The 13,693-nt window shown below is 37.1% G+C and overlaps 1 protein-coding gene across 6 annotated transcripts in view; it reads left to right on the top strand.

The window, feature by feature from the left end:
• LOC122076805 (serine/threonine-protein kinase ATM) overlaps positions 1 to 13,693 on the top strand; it is an 85,815-nt gene that overhangs the window by 29,558 nt on the left and 42,564 nt on the right. For all 6 annotated transcript variants that reach the window (XR_006139585.1, XM_042642376.1, XM_042642375.1 and 3 more), the window contains 16 exons: positions 3,008 to 3,054; positions 3,134 to 3,197; positions 3,380 to 3,454; positions 3,893 to 4,012; positions 4,307 to 4,492; positions 4,909 to 5,030; positions 5,129 to 5,198; positions 5,289 to 5,416; positions 7,080 to 7,221; positions 7,320 to 7,457; positions 7,587 to 7,685; positions 7,819 to 7,865; positions 7,996 to 8,188; positions 8,299 to 8,520; positions 10,233 to 10,304; positions 10,421 to 10,490. Coding sequence is in view for 5 of the 6 variants with exons in the window: in XM_042642376.1 (XP_042498310.1) it covers positions 3,008 to 3,054; positions 3,134 to 3,197; positions 3,380 to 3,454; positions 3,893 to 4,012; positions 4,307 to 4,492; positions 4,909 to 5,030; positions 5,129 to 5,198; positions 5,289 to 5,416; positions 7,080 to 7,221; positions 7,320 to 7,457; positions 7,587 to 7,685; positions 7,819 to 7,865; positions 7,996 to 8,188; positions 8,299 to 8,520; positions 10,233 to 10,304; positions 10,421 to 10,490 (1,795 nt within the window). In the remaining variant the exon portion in view is untranslated. The remainder of the gene's footprint in view (positions 1 to 3,007; positions 3,055 to 3,133; positions 3,198 to 3,379; positions 3,455 to 3,892; positions 4,013 to 4,306; positions 4,493 to 4,908; positions 5,031 to 5,128; positions 5,199 to 5,288; positions 5,417 to 7,079; positions 7,222 to 7,319; positions 7,458 to 7,586; positions 7,686 to 7,818; positions 7,866 to 7,995; positions 8,189 to 8,298; positions 8,521 to 10,232; positions 10,305 to 10,420; positions 10,491 to 13,693) is intronic.

Here is a 13,693-nt window from a genome sequence, read left to right as displayed (position 1 = left end):
TGTTCTCAGTATCGGTGGAATCCGACACAGAGAATGGGAAGGGAAGAAGAAAGATGGGGAAGGAATAGGATCCTTCGGCTCTGATATCAAGTTGATGGAGAACCTTAGGGAAGAGAGGGGAGATCAGAGTAGAGAGGGAAAAAAAGGAGAATCACACTCAACACATTCATTCAATAATGAAAATCACTCTCTAAATCTTCAATCGATTACAACCAATATATAGGAAAATAGGAACATGAAATTAGAAACTTAACTGAAATGGAAACTAACCTAAACTAGGAAACAACTATAAAAAGGAAACCAAAGCAAGGAAGTAAATCCTACTCCTACGTTCAAATCTGAAAAATAAAGGCATGAAATAAAATACTAAGTAAACTACTAATTTTATTTTCAACCCTTGTTGGACCAAAACCCTGGGCTAGACCGGTTCTTCTTGGCTCTTGGCTTCCAAAGCCGGTCATGCTGGTCCAACCAAGAAAGGACAGCCGTATCTGCATCACAACTTCAGTAGAATATGAGAATGAGAGCCAAGTGGTCGCTCAAATTAAAACGATCCCTCAAGCATTCATAAGATGATTATGAATTTCTTTTATTCTGTTTCCTAAATTCATTTATATGAACCTTGTTTAGTCTATCAATATTTTATGTAATTGAAAGCTAGTGGTTTGCTTGAGGCATTTATTTTATTATCATTGTTATTTTCAATGGAGTTTCCATTTTTTCTTATCACAAGATCTTGGGTTTCAATGAAGATGCCTTTATATTTATATGTTTCAGTTTTGTGGTTTTAAACCACTTTGATGGTGTGTTCTAATGCTTTTGCATGTTCTTAGGGGGGACATAGTTCAAAATCTCATTTTGGTAGGCTGTATTCGAACTGTGACTGAAATATTGATGCAACATTGCACTTTTGTGACCGAAATTTGCGAAATTTTGGCGAAACAATGCTTATAATGGGGTTTGCCTCTTGTTTTGTCTTTGACATGTTGAAACCATCCAATTTAGCGAAATTTTGGCGAGTTTTTGAACTATGCTTAGGGAGTTCTAGACCATTGATAAAGGGGGGTGAGAACCAAGGGGAGGAGCCTAATCGTCATCCTGTATGATGGAAGTAATTGTGGCATACTTACTAATACCAAAGTTGTAGATAGCTCTTGCACCAACTAGGGGAAGGAGAACACCCATAGGGTGTCAATAGTCAAACCAAAGGGAGGTGGAGGCACCATATCATTAGAAGAGGAGATGGCCCGAAAAGCAATATCTCTGAGGTTGAGGATGTGATAGGTTGGAGCAATTTGGAAGTATCTGAACCTTTCTGGAGGAAGGCATATATGAGGTACTCCATTGCCTTGATAGAAGACTGGGGAAGCCTGAAAATCCGAGCCAGTAGAAGTAAGAGGACTAAAGAACTAATCTGATCAATTCTAGACGACCCGCATAGGATAGTAACTTGCCCTTCCAAAGCTGAAGTCTCTTATGAAAGGAGAAGAACATGGAAGTTATTATAAGAGATGTCTATCATTTCTCTTGGCAAAGGAAGGGATTTTCTCTTCCCACCAAGTCAATTCCTGAACTTTCAACCCTCCATTCTATGAGCTGTTAATGTCTATTTATTTATTTATTTATTTTGAAACCAAAGGGGTTCTTGCATCTCAGACTCTTAGTATGCCTAAAGAAATCTGTCCAAAGATCCTCAACCCTAGGGTTTGTTTAATAAGTCAATCTTCTTTCTAACCTCCAACAACACTCGTTTAGAATTGGAACCCAAAAGGCAATCTTAATTAGACAAATAAGGGATATTCACTCTAAAATGAAAACTTTAAGTGGTTTCCTAGCTGGTCAAAGATCCTCCACCTAGCCCAATATATATATATATATATTTATTAGTTGGGTGAATAATTATTCATTAACAAAAAATATGCCTGTTCCTTGGGGAGTTAGCACAACCAAAGGAGATCCTTGAAACTTTGCTTTTGACTTCAAAGGAGATGGAGTTTTAAATCTGACGAAAATATCTAGATTTGGAGGTCTATCTCCCAAGTACTCTCCAGACACAGAAGTTGTGGCTAGGAATATGGCCCTTGAACCAGACTTGCTTATGTCAAGGGAAAGTAGGCACATTCGTCTAGGGAAATGATATCCGGAACTAGAGAGTGTCTTCGCAAGTCCGCACTGTAACTCTCTCTAGAGCCTACTAAGGGAAGGACACCCAAAGGATGCCAATGGTTGAGCCATAGTCTAGTAGAGACCCCATCCTCAATCTTAGAGGTAACAATCACAAGGGTTGTATGCTTGAGATTGAGGATCTTTCTCCACACCCAAAAGGCATCTGGGCAACGGGCAACTATCCATATAGATTCATAACAAAGCAGCCCTGCTTAGATCCAATCCACCCAAATAATTTTCTTCTTAGCAGAGATCATCCAAATCAATTTGAGAATGCCAGCTGTTCTGACCTCTTTAATTTACCTCACAATTTAAAGAAGAAAAAAGGGTGTACCCAGTGCACAAGGCTTCCACCATTGCGGCATCTGGGGATGGTCATGATGTACGCATGTTACCCCTGCTTCATGGAGAGGTTGTTTCTTGACTCGAGCCCGTGAGCACTTGGTCACAATGAAACAACCTTACTGCATAATTTAAAGAATTGTAACAAAATTGAACATGTTCAAAATTAACTTTTCTGTTCTGATTTGATATGGAAGCTAATTCCTCTTCCCGTTTGTCAATAAGCGGTGATGGGATTACACTCTACATGGCAAAGATGATCAATGTATTAGGGAAGGATGTGGGGTTTGGTTGTTTATCTTTCTCATTTTCCTAGAAGTGTGAGGTTCCATATTCTTAGGCTAGTGGATATAAAGGTGTGTGGGGAATGCTATTTTCTAGAGTTGTACTTTCTTATATACCCTAATACAGTAACAAATTGCTAGGAAAAATATAATTCTTACACTTACGGTTGTCAATTTCTTATGTTATTCTCTGCTTTGCATTTTTGGACATGCAGGCTGTTTTTATGATATGTGCACTTGCTGCTATTGATCCTTGTCTGAGGTATGGCTTCTGGTACAACTTATTCACCTAGTTATTTTTTGTGGTGGTTCTTGTTTTACTTTCCGACAATTTTCTTCAGGGAATTGGTCTATGCAGTACTTGACAGTCTATCAACACGTCTCCGGTACACAACAAGGTTTAAGGTAACAAACATTCTTTTTTTGTTGAATTAAGGTAATGAATATTGGTTTTCTACCATTGTTTTATTGTACAAATGGACTACAGTTGCAACTTGAGTTAGTGATATTATATTTATCTAAGATTGATAATATCATACCTCTGTAAATTCAGGTGTTTTCATTTCTCATTTCTAAATTTTATACAGTACTTGGAGGAACTTATGGGATCTATTCTCTTTTGTTGGGTCAATTGCAATATGAGCTTACTTTCGCTTATTGAGGTATGATTTTACATTCTCAGTACAGAAAAAATAAAAAGAAACACTTAAAATAATTTACAACCCCTGTTATTTTGTTGTAGTGGTAATTCATAGTTATCATCAATTCTTTAAAAAAAAAAAAAAAAAAAAAAAACTGTTGGTGAAACTTTTTTCCATTATTTTTATTTTTCTTCTTTCTACTCTTGCCTGATTTACAATTGATTAACACTCTTTCTAGGTCATTTCCATGCTTTCTTTCTCAGCAAGAGGGAGGGGGAAAAATCTATGTTTTGTCCACGACATTGCTTCTGATAATCTATATTGCGCATGGATATTATGTCCTTCCATATTTTGGTTCTTGTTGTTGACCACATTCTGTGGCTTTCCCTTATGTCTATTTCTAATTTGCATGACATTCCTCGTTATTTGGTCTGACTACCCGTGCATAACGCATTGCAGATACGGAATCTATTCGTTTCTAAATTGGAGGCTATTGACTTTGTGCAATATTGTTGCCCTTGGCTTCTTCCAGCTCTAGTTTTTGGTGGGGACACCACCAATCTCTCTTTACTTGCTAAGGTGGGAGTCTCAAACATTAGTTACCTTCATCTTATCTATCCTCATCCTTTACTAGCTACTGAATTACAGCCTTCAGCTAAAATTTGTCCACAATATCTTAAAAACTTGTAATTTGGATGGACCTGGTGGACTCTTGAAATTTTAACCTGCTTGTGTGTCCTTTAATTTGACATTGGGAGAGTAGGAGTTGGTAGCATGGAGTGTTATTGTTGATATATTTATATCTATCTTCCTCTTGTGGCTTTTATCTGTTTGATTTTTATTTTTTTTTCCCTGACTTATGATTCCTGACAGGTTTCTGGTCAGCCATTGAGAGATCTTGCAATATGCCATTTTGTGCCAATTTTTGCAGTATGTATGGCATTATATTGTAGTGACAAGAAGGGAAGTGAAAAAGGGGCTGCCGCGCTCCAGGGTTCACTTTTGTACATTGCCGAATTGACGGAGCCTGAACGAGACAAACTTATAAAAAAACATATGGTTTGTACTTTCTTATATTAAAATGTTTTCTCACTCTTTAAAAAATTATGGAATATAGATGCAAAAAGAGAGTCCCAGTGCACGAGGCTCCTGCTACTGCAGGGTCTGGGAGGGGCAAAGGTACGCAGCCTTACCCTTTGCTTTGCAGCAGTGGCTGTTTCCAAGTTTTGAGCCTGCAACCAACAGGTCGCAATATTGCAACTTAACTGTAGCAATGGTTATTAAAGATTGAAGGGTTTATTTATTTTATTTTTTTTAATAATTTATGTCTCGCTGGATTTATATAACGTTGATTAGTCTATGTTGCAGGAAACTCTTTACAGTATTGCAGTAAAATTTGGAATAATATTCATATAATTGGGTGTGTGTGTGTGTGTGTGTGTGTTTATATGTAACATCTGTTCTGTTGGTTGCAGGTATCAATTGTCAGTTATATTCTGTCACTTGCATCTTCTGCTTTAAAGCCGACCATTCCATTCTTTTCCCAGGATACAATTGTGCTTGCAATTCAAACAGTAGTTGATGGATTCTTGGAGACGTATAATCTCTCTTATGATCTGCCTTTGTGCTTCAGTTTGCTCTATTTAATACAAATCTCATGTTTTGAGTGCTTATTTTATGGGGGTTTTTTCACAGGGATAATCATCCTGCAAACATTTGTGTTGTTGATAAAATCAACATCTTTCGTCCAGACAGAGTATTTATGGTGACTATTTGTACCTATAGATTATCTTGGTGAAAACCTTCTTTTTCTTGTTTTTTGTTGTGACGTAAGGGTTATTGTGCAACCATGCAGTTTATACTACAGATGCATTACAAAGTTACAGAAGCAGTTCATTATAGGCATAGGTGTCATCACTTGTCTGGAATTCATGTGCTTATCAATATAATTGGGCATAGGGTAGTTGTTCCAAGCACTTCCTGGTAAGTTCTCTCAAAGTTTTTGGAATTTATATGATTGTTATTTTCTTATGCGTGAAAACCTAATATGAATGCTACTTTCATGGTCATTGGTATCTTTGCATGTTGTGTTGATCTAGGACAGACTCGAATTTTCACAGTTAGTGGACCCAAAAACTTTTATAATTTTGATTCTTTTTGGTAGAATTCAGTATCATTGGTGGTGGTGGGGATATTATGATTGGTAAAAGGGATTAGGCCGTTAGGCTATTTTCCTAGAAATAGGCAAAGAATAGACCAATAATAAATGGAAGATGAAGAAGAAGAAGAAGGGGCCTACTTAGGGTTCTGAAGTAGGTATTTTCTCCAGTCTCCATCACCCAAAATACCTCATTTGGAATTACATATGAAGACCTCTGTATAAAGACTATTAGAATTAGAGACTTGAGAAATATTCTAATTTCTGTTGCTCACATTTCTTTACTTGCCAAGCATGGACTATACCAAAGTCTCTGTACTGAAAACTGGATTCAGTGCTACTTTCACTGACAAAATCACAAGGGTACCTGGAATCATAGTCCTCTAGTGACAGCTGAACATGGAGAAAGGAGAAGTCACCTTGTGTTCAAACTATGAATCCCAGCTGGACCAGGATTCCAGTATGGCTTTATCAAGTATCAACCCAAGTCAATCTAAAAGGTCACTTCAACTGTGACAGCCATGTATCGTGACTCAAAAAAAGGTAAAGAAAAGAAAAAATTATAGAACTCAACACAAGAATAGGAGAAACTTCTACTAGCACAAGCAGTAGAAATTATAGAACTCAACCGATTCATGTCAGAACTGAAGAAATTTATATTGAATGCTTTTGGGACTACTGGACCATGTGGTTTTAGAAAGATCAATATCTCTTTCACATTGATGGTTGCGATTTGACCAGTTGCCAATTGTCATCAGATATCAGGCTCAGGGATGGTGGCTCTACCTTGGATGCCTAACAAACAATAATGCTCTAAGAAACTAAAATTGTAGGAAAGTTAATTTGCAACAACCATACCCATAGAGTCAACCAAATTGCTTGCTCTGCTCTAGAGTTTGATCAGAAACAGACCCAGTCGTCTGTCTATTTATGAAATGAAATTCTTAATGCTACTTGAAATAAAGTCAGAACTGTCAGGACCAGACTTAAGACTCTGGCTAATGACTTATAATTTGACTAGACTACTTTAATTAGTTACTAAAATACCTAAGGAGATACTGGAAAGTGGAAAATTCGTGATGTCCTTGATTAACTCACTTATTGGCTTAAGTCAGGTCACTTGCAGATAAAATCAGTGAAAATAAAACACCAAACTCAAATGGGCCAGATCCCCCATATCTTGAACTAAAATTACCTCCTGCTTTTGACCATGAAAGTGTCCAGTGCTTAATAAAAATCTGGTACTTTTCTGATCTGGAGGAAAATAAATTCCATGAGGCCTCTTTAAGTCCATTTTGGTCAGTGAACCTGGAATGACAGCGTGATTGAAGGCTAGCACCAGACTCTTCAGGGGCTTGTGTTATCTTCTGTTCCTCTTCTTGTGTTGGTCAGTGGTACCAGGGAGTTTAAGTGTTGTTTTGCTTTCTAATTAAGCTGAGTTATTGTGTCACTGTCCTAATACTTGTGTTTAATTTATTTATTTTACAGTTATCTTTTCAACTTAGTCGGACAATTTGTCAGATGTGAACCTTTACAAGAGCAATGTTGTGTTATTTTGTCCACGATACTTGAAGCTTTCAAAAGCAACACTTCTAAAGATGTCATGAATGTGCTAGGTGAACAACTCCAGGTACTTATCTCTTCCTTCCTATCAATGTCTCTAGATATTTTTCATTAAAATTTCTTGTCCTTTTTTCTTTGCTAATCCAATCTAATACAATGATGCAGTTTTTTGTATCAAAGTTGGTAGCATGTTGTATTCCTTCTGCAGATAATGGTGAACCTTCTGGGTTTCCTTCTCAAGTTGTCTCTTTGCTTAATCAACTAATCGTGGATTCTGATCCTTTATTGTATGGTTACATCAAAGTAGGATTCTCTTACTTTCCTACCATAGACTGTGAATTTATTGCTTGAAAGTTGGTTTTCCTTAAAAAGAGTTGAGAATTGAGTTATATTATTAAGGTCTTACCTTCCGATACATACCTTATTTTTTAGGAGTTGGAACCCTTCCCTGATCTTGAGTGCTTTAACCAGATACGGAGTTTTCATCAGGATTTGTGCAAAGCCTACTGTCCGAGAGAGCACTTTTTGAAGGTAGACCAAGATGGATATTGGGGGAGTTTGATCTGTTTCTCTCTCTTTTACTAGTACTCTTTTCTCGTTAATTCTTGATCAGCACATCATTTATTATTATCTAAGTTGAAACATGTGCATTGGAATTTTGAAGTTTGTTAGCAGAGCTTCCGACCTCCCAGAAAGATTGCTTTCATGGAGGTTTGCACCATTACTTTCTCATCTTACATGGATATCTGCTCGTATAATTTTAAGTATTGATGTGCACTACAATGAGCTACCTTGTATTTATTTTTATTATTTATATAATTATTAATATTTGTTTTTGCAGTCTTGAAGAAATGCACAAAAAATTACTTACGGAGGAGGTTATTCGGCCAGAAAAAAATGCTGATGCTGTTGGGAATTTTACTGTCTGGCAATATGAACCTGAAATTGTTTCTGCTGCCTGGTCACTAGTCCGCTTGTGTGGTTCTAATAATTCTATTAAAATTCGACAATTGGTGTCTGACTTCATTTCTCGGGTATTTTTTAGCTTTTATATTTATAGTTTATCTTACTTTTACCACAGTGCAGTATTTTTACAATTTGGATTCTGAGACCATTTTCTCCCCATTCTTATCAATGTTTGCAGGTTGGTTTTGGGGATCCTCACTTAGTTGTTTTCCATTTGCCAAAAGATATATCTCCAATCCCTTGTCCCCAGCCAGTTTCTCATGGTAGTGGTACAAAAGTCAGTCCTGCTACTGGCAGTGGTGTATCAGAAGAACTTCTGGTTACACTTATAAGGCTGTTAAAGAAGTATCTATTGGATCATCCTGTGAAGATAATTGATATAGCTTCACAAGCTCTTCAGGCAACTCCACATAGATCCTGTCCATTACTGCACTAGTCATCTTGGCTTCTTGTCATGGTCATAAGATGCTATTTATTACCTATTATTGTTATATATATGTACACTTATTGTTACAACGCATATTACATCTATTCAGAGAAGCACACATAAATCAATCTATAACTTCCCTTATTTGATTCTGTTAAAATGTAATTAACTATTCCTTTCGTATTATATCTGTACATTTAACTAGATAAGTAGACACATGACATAGCAGAAGGATCGAGAAACAAGAGAGCAGTTGTGCAGTGATGTCCCTAGATTTTTGTTACTGAAAATCAAGGGAAAGAGCTGGCAACCCCTGGTGGGAACAAAAAAATATGGATGGAAGCCTGCTGATATTCAATCAAACTATTAAGAGTGTTGTTTGCACTGAGAAACATCTTATTAATAACTCTACTAATCCTATTCTAACTTAAGTAACTCGAGTAACCCAAGTCAATCACTTAAAATCGGGGTAACTTGATCGAATAAATGATGGACTCGAGGAATAACATTGACATAGATAGGCCTAGTTAAAATATCTAATTGGGGGAATATTTACCTAAGGGCCCTCCCAGTGCACGAGGGTCATAATGTAACAGCTTTACCCCCTCTTCATGGAGAAGCTGTTTCCAGACTTGAACCCACCACCAATGGAGAAACTTTACCATTGCGCTGAGGTCCACCCCCAATATTGACCTAAGCTAACAAGAAAATAAAGAACTGCTATGAATAGAATATGATACGGAAGGAGAGGGGAAGTGACAATGCCTGTTAATGTGTCAAAACCCACTTGAACTCCTATAAAGTTTAGCTGGTTTGGGCCTTGTACTGACCACAATACTTAGGAGAGAGCAAAGGTACACTGAGAGATTTAAAAAAGAAAAAAAAAAAAAAAAAAAAAAAGAAGAAAGAAATACAGAAGCTGCAACTCCTGGATTCGTCGGTATTGCTTTTACTTGCTGCAGCTTCATCTGAGCTTCTGGATTTGATGCGTCCTTTCCTTCTTCTTGTGCCTATCTGATTCACCATGAACAGATTTTGATTTTAGGCTGTAACCTACTATCCGGGTTTTGAAGGATTGTAGCTGGATTTCTTCCAGAACCGGATCCAACTTTCGTTTTTCTTGTTGGCTTAACGATGCAGGAGCTAAGGGGCAGCTAGATATGCCTTTACTCTTGGTATTTAGTAGTTAATATTGGAGTAGATGTTGGAGTTCTGTGGACATTTGAGATTCTGAATGTTATAATTTTAGTGGCTGTTTGAATTTGAGCTCTTTGAAAGCATTAGAATTTAGAAAAGGCCTCTGATTTTCGATGCTAACCTAACTGCTTAAGAAATAATTCAACTCCTCATGTAGTTTCCAGGAGCCAACAGTCCCAATTCTTGCTTGGACATGTGCAGATAAATTCTCTTGGTTTTCTTTAATATTATCTTCCGTATTATCTGTTAGTCTCTGCTGGTTAACCTTATTCCCTACTATTATTATTGCTATTGTCATCTGGTGCTGGCTTTTCCTTTGCTGTGCGTATGTTTCTCCCCACATCATGTTGCCGAGTTTTGTGTTTCTAACTCAACTTGTGGACGTATTACTTTTATTTGGTGATTTAGTTTCTGACAGTACTTGTTATTTCCAAGTTATGTTTTGCATTCGTTGTGAAAAATTTAATCGTATGATTTGTTGAAACCAGGGAATACTTTCAACTAATAGGGGTCAGGGAGCTCTGCTATCTTTCGGTTCTTATGAGAGGTCTCTTATTGAGGTAAAACTAAATATTTTGTACTGTTCAGTAATCATAATATGCCATCTATGCATCAATGGATATATGTGTGCTCCTATCACATTTATATTTATATTATGATGGTTCTGTCATTGCAGGTTCACTCGAAGGGTGTTAAAATGGAAATTGTTGAGAAGTTTCTATTGGACTTAGAAAGAAAATCCAATGGTATTACTGTTGACCTATGTTGATTGTCTTCGACCGTATTTCCTGCACTTACAATTAATTTATATTATTGGCTCAAAAAGTGGTTTCTTGTCCTATATTTTTAGTTGTCAAAAGGTTTTACCTAATTGTAGTTATGCTACAGAGTAGTTTCATGGCTTATAGCTTCTAACTCTATTTTTCACTAATTTGGTTGGAATCAGTTAATTGAGGCCCGCCTAAAGTCGTTCATGGTAAACACTGTCTAGGGTCCATTAATTTCCCAACGCATAACTCACATGTGAAATGTGTTAACGATGCCAAGTTTGTAATTTGGAGAAGCATGTGGAAATCTCTTTACACCAAATGTACTGTCCACTAAGTAATTTTCCCACCCATGAGGAAGTGTGTGCTTATTCTGGTTGGGTTGATAGCGAAATATGAATATATGATTTCCGTGCTGCTTAGGGCTTGCTTTCTATTCCTTTGGTTATTGTGGCTTACCTGGCTCCTGACTTCCTTTCTTTTTGACTCCTTTGAGTCATTTTTTTGGGGTGATAAAGAATTCATTGGCGAAAGAAAGAGGGGATACAAGGAACCCCTAAAGGGGGAGGGAGAAAATACAGGAGAACCAAAGCTAACAAAGCAGCACCCTACTGTTAAGGGGTAGGGACAAAGGGCTGCAGTAAGGAGATGAGAAACCCCAGGATATAACAATTAGCATGTTCCTTGGAGAATCCCTTAACTCCAAATCAAATGTACAAGGAACCCACAGACTTACATATGGTCCAACACCATAAAACAGGGGTCTCTTATTTTTCAAAAGAAAGTCACATCTCAAGACACAGGCTTGTTTCTTTCTTCTCAACAGGGTTTTTATACGTTCAAAATGGGTACCTTAGTCAAAACTTTTATTTTTCACATTAATGAAACAACCGAATGGTATGATCATTAGCCAAAAGCCAAAGTAGGACTTCATCCTTTAGCAAGCTCAAAAAAAAAACAAATAAAACAAAGTGGAAAAAGCAGAAATTGATTTCCCTCCCCCACACTTAAGTCATGCAATGTCCTCAATGCATGGAAAGAATTAAAAACGAAGACAATGCAAGGGGGTCATACCTGATTAAAAGTTAGTCATCAATGTAAAGAGGTTCATGGAGATCCATGATCTCTTCACTACCAGTAGTAGGAAACTCGAGGAATGATTTCAAACACTGACCATTAACCTTCGAAATTACCCCTGTTCCTGGATTCAAAATCTCCACAGCCCCATGGGGATGTACATTATGGACAATAAACGGGCCATCCCATCAGGATCTAAGCTTACCAGGGAAAAGCTGCAATCGAGAGTTGTACAATAAGACCTTATCACCAATTGCAAAAGATTTACCCAGAATGTACTTATCATGGAAAGCTTTGGTCTTTTCCTTGTAAATCCTAGAACTTTCATAGGCTTCATTCCTAAGTTCCTCCAACTATAGACCTCGAAATCTTATCGAAGGATCGAGAGTTAAGAGGACCTTCTTCGGAGACTGCGTTCCATGCAAACCTGATTAATGGCTGCACCAAAGGTAAGCTTGTGGATGACATTACGTCAGATTAACCCAAATCCATTATCTCGCTAGAGGAAGAATTCTTCTATTGCTTGGCCAGCATTTGTCCTAAACTCCTTTCCAAATTACAATGAAGAAGGGACATTCATAAAAGAGGTGGTCGACATTGATTGTTTGGAGTCATCAATCATTTTATAATAACTCCTTTGAGTCATTACTTATGAACATTCAGTTGATTTGAAATTAGGAAAGGAACTACTTTGACTTCCAATATGAGTTGATTGTTTAGAGGTATCTTATAATATACAATATATAAAAAAAAATACTGTATAAATGTATATAAGGTGCATTTGGAGTGTTACAAAGAGTTAAAATAGGACGGATGAAGTGGAGAGGTGTGTCTGGAGTGTTGTGGGGATTGAATTATTCCCTTAAAACTTGAAAGACAATTGTATAGGACAATCATATGACGGGCCATGATGTATGGCGTGGGATGCTGGGCAGTTAAGACACATCGTATAGTTAAACTCAATATAGCTGAGATGAGGATGTTGAGATGGATGTGTGGTAAAATTAAGAACAATAAAGTATGGAATGACCAAATTAGAGCTTATTTGTGATTAGCTGCAATGCATGATAAGCTGCAAGAAAGTCATTTGAGGTAGCATGACCATGTACAACAGAGTCCTTTAGATGCTCTAGTACGGAGGAGTGATTTGATTCAGATTGAAGGAGCTAAAAGAGTTGGGGGCAGACCTAAGATGACCTTGGAGAAGTAGCGAGAAAATTCATGCATAGCTTAGGCCTTATATCATGTATGACTTTGAATGGAGCTGATTGGAGGGTAAGGATCCATGTAGCTATCATCATTTAGTTGGGATAAGGCTGAGTAGTTCTATAAAATGTATAGGAGATCTAACCCTTTTCCTAGCTACAATGCAGCCATAATTAAGGAGTTTGTTAGTAGAAAAAGTTGTGTTAAAGAATACGACTTTCCCGATGAATGGAGGAGTAAGTTCTAGAATAGTTGAAGGTTTTAATTTTTTTTCATTCAAAAGGAATTTTTGCACTACAACACTTGCTTATTTTCTAGTATGACCTTGAACATGAAAACAAGGACTCTTTCATTTTGTTCTCTTGAAATTGGCAGTCTAGTTTCAAACTGATGGAAAGTGCTTTGAAATAGTTGCATGATGAACTTGTTCAGAATTATACAATGGAACTTATTAAACTATACTTATTGAAAATTCTTTAACACATAACGCACATAACTAATTGTTAAATAGCTACTCTGACTTACCAACAAACTAGTTAGTGACGATAGCTGGATACATTTCTAGGGGGACCATTGCTTGGTGCAACGGTGAAAAGCTCGGTCTGCCAATGTGTGGACATGGATTCAAATCTTGAGAGAGGCCACCTTTTGCAAAAACTTTCAAATATTAGGACAGTTCATAGTTTTAAAATTGGAGCGAGCGCGGAACTGGAAAGGGCCTTGGGCCATTTCTTTGGTTCTATCAGTTTTGACCAGTCAAACATTGGCTTGAAAAGTTAATTTGAAAATAAATAAATTATTTTTGGGAAAATAAAAAATGGAGAGAAATAAATAAAAATGAAGCCATTATGCATCATGATAGAGGGTGGACCTTAGCACAACGGTAAGATTGCTCCATC

This window comes from Macadamia integrifolia, chromosome 4, assembly GCF_013358625.1.
Source record: "Macadamia integrifolia cultivar HAES 741 chromosome 4, SCU_Mint_v3, whole genome shotgun sequence".
In the NCBI taxonomy this organism is placed as follows: Eukaryota; Viridiplantae; Streptophyta; class Magnoliopsida; order Proteales; family Proteaceae; genus Macadamia; species Macadamia integrifolia.
Note: the sequence above shows the minus strand (reverse complement) of the source record. Positions and strands in the feature narration are given on the sequence as shown.